The sequence below is a fragment of the Ascaphus truei genome, chromosome 15, assembly GCF_040206685.1.
Source record: "Ascaphus truei isolate aAscTru1 chromosome 15, aAscTru1.hap1, whole genome shotgun sequence".
NCBI classification, from domain to species: Eukaryota; Metazoa; Chordata; class Amphibia; order Anura; family Ascaphidae; genus Ascaphus; species Ascaphus truei.
In genome coordinates, this window is record NC_134497.1 from 9,960,686 (window position 1) to 9,967,733 (window position 7,048).

The 7,048-nt window shown below is 43.8% G+C and overlaps 1 protein-coding gene across 1 annotated transcript in view; it reads right to left on the reverse strand.

Annotated features, from left to right (window-relative positions):
• Positions 1–470: 470 nt before the first annotated feature.
• SALL4 (spalt like transcription factor 4) overlaps positions 471–7,048 on the reverse strand; it is a 36,287-nt gene continuing 29,709 nt past the window's right edge. Inside the window, exons 6-8 of the mRNA XM_075572614.1 lie at positions 3,855–6,308; positions 3,321–3,592; positions 471–2,565 (exon numbers count right to left, since the gene is read on the reverse strand). Of these exons, the coding sequence (XP_075428729.1) occupies positions 2,146–2,565; positions 3,321–3,592; positions 3,855–6,308 (3,146 nt within the window). The 3' untranslated portion in view covers positions 471–2,145. The remainder of the gene's footprint in view (positions 2,566–3,320; positions 3,593–3,854; positions 6,309–7,048) is intronic.

Genomic DNA, 7,048 nt, shown 5'->3' on the forward strand with positions numbered 1-7,048 from the left:
AAGGTTTCTCTTCTTCCCCCCCACCAATAAAAAGCTTTCTCTCCCCCCCCATTAAAAAGGTTTCTCTTTCTCTCTCTCTCTCTTCCTTCCCCCCCCCCCCCCCCTAAATTACCTCTGTCTCCACAAGGTAAGACACGTTGGACATACATGTAGATTTGCTTTATACTGAGAGACCTGTTTATCGTCAGCGGTGTATCGCAACATGCAAGAATTTGCCAAGCAGATTAGACAAGCATAGTGAATTGTGCAGCTCCCTGAACCCAAGTACAACACAGAGGAACAGTGTGGAGAGCCAACAGATGCAGCCCAGTCCCCTACAGAACAGCAGCCCCCTCCCCTACAGAACAGCAGCCTGCAAACTACAGAACAACTTGTATTTTCTGTATATGTCAAATCTTCGCACACTGTATTATGATGAAAAAATATCTATGGGGATTGAGGATATGTTAAAGAAATCACAGTTAAGCAAAAATAAAAATAAAAAAGGGGACACCTTTGTTGGGAGAAAAAGCCATCCCAAAAGATTTATTCTCAAACAGACAAAAAAAAAAAAGAAACAAATAATCAGTAATACATTCAGTAGATGCTGGCGCCTGCAGAGCCCAAGACGTACATTCACATTACAGAGACGCAGCACGGGAAAGGCCTTTAGCCCTGTTGTCTGTAACATCGATTTTACAAATGTAAACAGGAACAGCGGTGTTCAAAAAAGTTACAAGTCCAGCAGGAAAGGCACAACATGGCAAATCAGAAGCAGTGAGGTCGGTGCAATTACAATTTTTTGGTACTTCGCAATTTGTTTTTTTTTTTGTTTTTTGGCCTTTCAGGGAGAGGGGAGAGAAAAAAAAAAAAACAATCCTGGGCATGGGTTCACCCATTCAGTGGCAATGGAAGAGTAAGAAGAACTCCAGTCCTTACGGGTCACCAACAGATCAGGTTAAGGAGATCCCTGATTCAGCACAGGTGGCTCAGCCAAAGACTGAGCCACCTGTGCTAAAACAGTATGACCTGTTGGTGGCCCTTCAAGACGGGAGTTGCCCGCCCCTGCCTTAGACAGAAGATGTAGGTAACATTCTTCATTGTAACGTCCGATGTCTCTTCAAGCCCAATTTTTTTACATTTAATTTACATACAAAACCAACAGTTGAAGAGAAAGATAATACAGAAGTCGGCCTGGGGAGGTTTGGAGCTCCAACTAACATAACATCAGTTTCAGTGCTTGGAGTCCTTCCAGTACCAGTAGACCTTTAGGAAAATAGAAACTACAAAAGAATTAAAAAAAAAAATTGAGGTAGATAACTTAAAGTCAGGCTTTCATGAGTCCATCATGTCCCAAATGATTAAGGTCAGCCATGAAACTATATTATAACTTAATACTGTTCATTTTTAGTAGGAATATTTCAAGCAACTCAGTGTAACATTAAATTTCACGCCCAGGAGAACTGCCCTTCTGTGCATCGGCGACGCCGGTGCCAAATTCAGGTACGGCATCATAAGCACGAAAGGAAGTTTGGACCAGAGCCTCAGTACTCTGGAGAATGTTAATCGTTTCTTTGCTACCAGAAGAATGATGGCGCAAAAAGAGCGTTCAAAATAAGGCATGGCACAGTATTTGGGGGAAGTGATACGCAAATACAAAAAACAAAAAAAAACCAGTACACACCGATATTGGTCGGATAACTTCCCTACTGCACAAAATAAAACGTCTAAAGCAATGTTGGGAATAAAATGTACATTCAAGGACTTCAGAAGTCTACTTCTAAAAATAAGAATGGCAGAGATTCCAGAATATTGACCCGCACATGTCTTGAGACACACAAGCAGTAGAGCTGTTCTTGCACATCTTGATTAAATAGCCGTGTTTGAACAGAGGTAAACATTTTGACCTTTGGAAATTGAAGTTGTAAAAGTCTTCAGCAAGGCTGTAGTTAAGTCCATATTGCTTTGCTTCCCCCGCATTGTTCTAGTACGAGATCTTATACAGTTTGCAAGGCAACATTAGGATTGAACACTGGGCAATATTATAAAGACAGCCACAGGGTAATTAATCACCACTGAACCTTTGTGGTAGCAACTAACCGTATAAAGAATAGCAAAAAAGGTGGTGAAAATTGTTCCTCCTTCACAATAGTGGGTCTTCATGACTTAGTTAACAGCAATATTTTCCTCTATAAAATGAGGAAATTGGTGCTTTGGTACACCATCAGCACCGGCCGTTTCCATTTCCGACATCGCTTGGCTTATGCCAGATTGGGAACCATCAATCTTGGCGACTGTAGCAGTGCTTACTACAGAACCGCCTCCAATGCCGACCGGCAATGCAGGAATGCCACCACTTTGTATAACAGATATCTCATTAGTCTTCATGGCCAAGCCATTGCTGAGCACGGTGGCATATTGGTTCCACACCGCAGGGTCAATGTTGACGGAAGGAGAAACCAGATCCTTTGGGAAAATATCACCCACTTTCTTAGATTCGTTTCCCAAGATAGCCATCGGGTTGTCAATAGAGAGTCTTCTTCCTCGCCGTGCAGAATTATTCCACATGTGGGTTCCCACGTGCACCTTAAAAAAAGAAAAAAACATGAGATTTACAATGAGATTCAAGCATATGGATTTGTAAGCACAGTCCTAGCCCTTAAGGTTTCCACACTGGATCCCATCAAAAGCGTGCAGGATGAGATAACATGTTCACCCATCCGTAGTGCCCTCACACGACCCATCTATAGTGCCCTCACACCAATTGATTTACTTAGAAACAACATGTAGTGAGCACCCACCAAGTCTGAACGCTATGGAGCACATGCAACAAGTGCCGGGATGGGTTATCGCACCCTGTTGCGATGTGGAGTCCCACAGACTTGAATGGGGTGGTATTGCAGGAAGAAGTGCGATAACCCACACCGGCACGTGATGCATCTGCTCTTATGCCCCAACAAGGTCTTATTTTATGACATTTCCAATAAAGCCGACGTCCTGAATAAGGAATAGAATACTCTGGATCAAGATGCAGTCAAGTCCATATGGTTTGAAGAGAGAAAAAGTGAATTGCTGCTACAGGTGTGAAAAAACCACAACCGTTTCACATTGTAAGGTGGCAGGAGACTGATCAGTAGGTCATACGTCTATTTATAAAATTGGTGTGGCATTTAGGATCATGGTTTACAGTGGAACCGCATGTATTTCAGCCACCTGACAGGTGAGAGTCTACTGTGTTGACCCCCCAAAAGCATAAACGAGTGAAAAAGCTTGGCCAGACAAGTATGCCGGGTTGTCTTGGAGGGAGATTTTGCATTAAAAAAAAAAAAAAGCAAACTTACCTTAAGATTTCCCTTTGTTGTAAATGCCCTTCCACAAATGGTACATGCAAATGGTTTCTCCCCTGTATGAGTTCGTTCATGGATCTGTAGAGCGCTTGCAGATGAGAAGTTCTTTCCACACGTGTGGCAAATGTGTTGCTTTGCTGAACGACGAGGGGGCCCAATAAGTGATGTTAAGCCAGGTGACAGGCTTGGTGGTCCAATATACTGCATGGCACCCATAGCCCGTTCTGAAGACATTTCCACTTTAATGAGTGTTGGCGCACTCCTGCCTATAAACAATAAATTGTTAGATCTGCAAAAAGCCACACATCACATGTAATCAGTTAAGGTTACCCTTTAATAAAACATTGAAAATCCATTAATGTACAGCACTAACAAGCCAATAACCGATTTGAAGGACATTCACTAAAAAAGTTTATTTTTATTTACAGAAGTCCAATTAGGCCTATTTCTATTGCAGTCATAAGAATTAGTGCTTTACACCAATGTCAAATAATTTGTATTACTTTAAAAAAATGCAAGTGTAATTACCAAAGTCTCCATTCAGATGTAGGCCGGGCTCTTCTTTGATCTTCCTACCAAAATTACCATTAGTTAGATCCAAAGCACCTTCACCATCTGGGTCAAGAGAGCCATCTTCAAAATGCTCTGCTTTGATGGACATACCCACATCATCATGATGACCATTATATGGAGGGGGGGACTTGGATGGCAGGCTTTCACCAACCAATAGCCAGGATGACAAATCCTTCACAGAAGCAGATTCAGATGGTGTGGGACTCTTGCCATTCTGATATTCTTGATCTCCAACGGATGAGGAGTCATTGGTCAACCCATCGCTTTCCAATGACCCATTCTCGCTCGACTTTACACTGCTCTGCCTTTGTAAATTCAAAGCAGACGGCATATTCATCTGGCTATCCTGAGCCACAACACTGGGACACTGCATGGTTGAAGACTCCGTTTGACTCTCACTCTGAAGCGTTGGTGGCTTGGAGCCCAAGGGAACTTCTGCAGACTCTGAATCGCCTGCCATATCTATATCCTCCATGTTCTCATCTGTGAAGCGGTTGCTCATTTCTCCATTCTTCGCCTCAATCATAGATGAATCAATATCCGCGTCGTCAGAGGCTCCTTCTGGCAGAGGGGTGTTTGGAATCTGACCACCCATATGCATGCGAATATGTTGCTGTAACACTACTGCATTAGTAAACTTCTTCTGGCAAATAGGGCAAGAATGTTGCATTTTCAAAGGGGTATTTGCACAGTGAACACCATAGTGGGTTCTGAGGTTACCTTTTGTTGAAAAGGCACGTCCACATATCTTGCATTTGAAGGGTCTTTCACCAGTGTGGGTACGGTAATGCATTTTCAGTGAACTAGGACAACTGAGTACTCTGTGACATATCAAACACTCGTTGGGATCAGATGAAGATTTGTCAATGTTCTCAACCAGTTGCTGGAGCTTACTAGTCTCTGAGCCTTGTTCACTCGATCCACTCACAGGTGGAGAGCTTAAACTCTGGTCAGTCCCAGACTCTTGGCCACGTACACCATTTGAGAAAGATTCACCTTCACTTCCAGGAGAAGGTCTGGACTGCATGTTAAGTGGAATAGAGTCTACCAAAGATTCTGGGAGACCTGTAATGGAAGAAACATTCAACCCAGAGCTGGGTAGACTGGTCAGAACAGGCTTTGTATCCGCAAATACATTAGACTCATCCAATGGAACGGACATACCGTATGGAATGCCACTTGTAGTAGGGACATTATCTAGGTGCTCGGGGACAGGGTAAGGATTCATTCTTATGTGTGGATATTTATCTTTGTGACGCTGAAAGTGCACCTTGAGGTTCCCTTTAGTTGTAAACCGGTTCCCACAAATGTTGCACTTGTAGGGTCTTTCACCAGTATGGGAACGTAGATGAATTTGCAAAGCACTGTCATTGCCAAAAACCTTGCCACAGAACTTGCATTTGTGTTTGAAGAGATGCTCGTCAGTACTAGGCTTGCTCTCAGGAGTGGTGATGCCTGGGATCTTTGCTTTGAGTCTCTTTGAAGGATCCAAAGCGGAGAGTGGATTCTGGAAGATAACAGAGCTGGGGGAATAAGGTAACACAGGGTTTGGAAACCTTGCAACAGTAGGGGGCATTCCCTTATTGGAGTCCGACTTTAACACAGATGTCGCGAGGGTAATTGGTATGGTGCCAGAAGACGGCATGCGCAGGTTGGCATGAGGTAGCTTGGATTGCTTTAGAGACTCCAGTGAAACACTTTGTGTTCCAGCTCGCTGTCCAATCAAAGCAACAGCGGCAGAAAGTTGCTGAGATAAATGGGCCCCCAATGCTTTCAGTGGATCTGTGGCTGCAGCTATTGACGGGTGCAAGGAGTTGGGTGCCATCATGGCAATCTGGATGCGGATTTGTTCAGTGAGCTGAATTTGTTGCAGCTGTTGCTGCTGCAAGCACACCAGTTGTTCGAGGATCATAGGAATAGCATTGGGATTGGTTGTTGAAGACGTCGCAACACCACCTGATGTATGTTGATTTACAGCCACCTTAGTGCTATTAATAGTCTGTAAAGTCACATTAGTGTTGGGTACATTGGTTTTCGGCAAGTAGCCAAGACCATTGGTCTTAGGAGTGGCCTGAGGGGCTGTTTTATGAAAGGTATCCACCTTATCTTCCATCTTCTCTGCAGAAGCTGTAGCGCTCTTTGACGGAATGTCCTTCTCAGTAGGATTCGCCACTGGCTCAGACTCGCCGCCAGGAGAGGTTTCAGGGTAACCCTGAGGTGGCATCACCCCTTCCCCGTCATTCATTATCAGGACAGGGGGATTTTTAGTACAGTTCTTTTTGTGCTCAAGAAATTCAGACTGCTCAAAGAACTCGGCACAGCATCGGTCACAGATGCGAGTCTCTTCCGTCCTGCATCTTTTTACGTCTCTTTCACCATCGCCATCACTCGGGCAATCTTGCTGATCAGCTACAAAGAATCGAAAGAAGAAAAAAAGTTAACATAAAATAGGCATAACCATTAAGAAAAGCCAGATGTTTACCCTTCCATACATTTAAAAAAAAAAAAAATTATATTTTATTTATAGTATTTTAATCTGACCACAAGTAATTTGCGCCACAAATGTTATAAAAGGGTGCTGTAGTTCTCCCCCCGCCCCCCACACCCGCGTCAGGTTCTCAGGATATATCTGCTTCAGCACAGGTGGCTCAATCAGTCCCCGCTTCAGCACAGGTAGCTCAGTCCTAAATAAATCCTGGCTTCAGCGCAGCTGTCTCTTCAACTGAGCCTGATTGCACCACCTGTGCTGAAGCAAGGATATCTTGAAAACCTGACCTGTTGGGGGAAGGGGGAGGTTGAGCAGATTTAAACTAATGGATGCTGTTCCGTCTATTAGTTCTGTACCTGGGAAACTTATAGCAAATAAACCTGAAAGCTCCTTTACCCCGATTATTATTTTTTTTTCAATACACACCCCAAAAATACCAGGACACCTTTGTTCCTGGTGCTCCCAAGAGCCATCGGAGGTTATTTGCAAAAGGTCTGATTAACACACCCAGTGTGGGTTTAAGTGCCATCCCAGTCAATGGTGGTTAACACCGGATTAGGCATGTTGGCTTGTCAAAGACCTTAGTGGATAACCCCCTTACCAGTTATAATTATTGCACGTCGCAGATTGAAGCTATTTTGCACCTTCATCCAAAACCGAC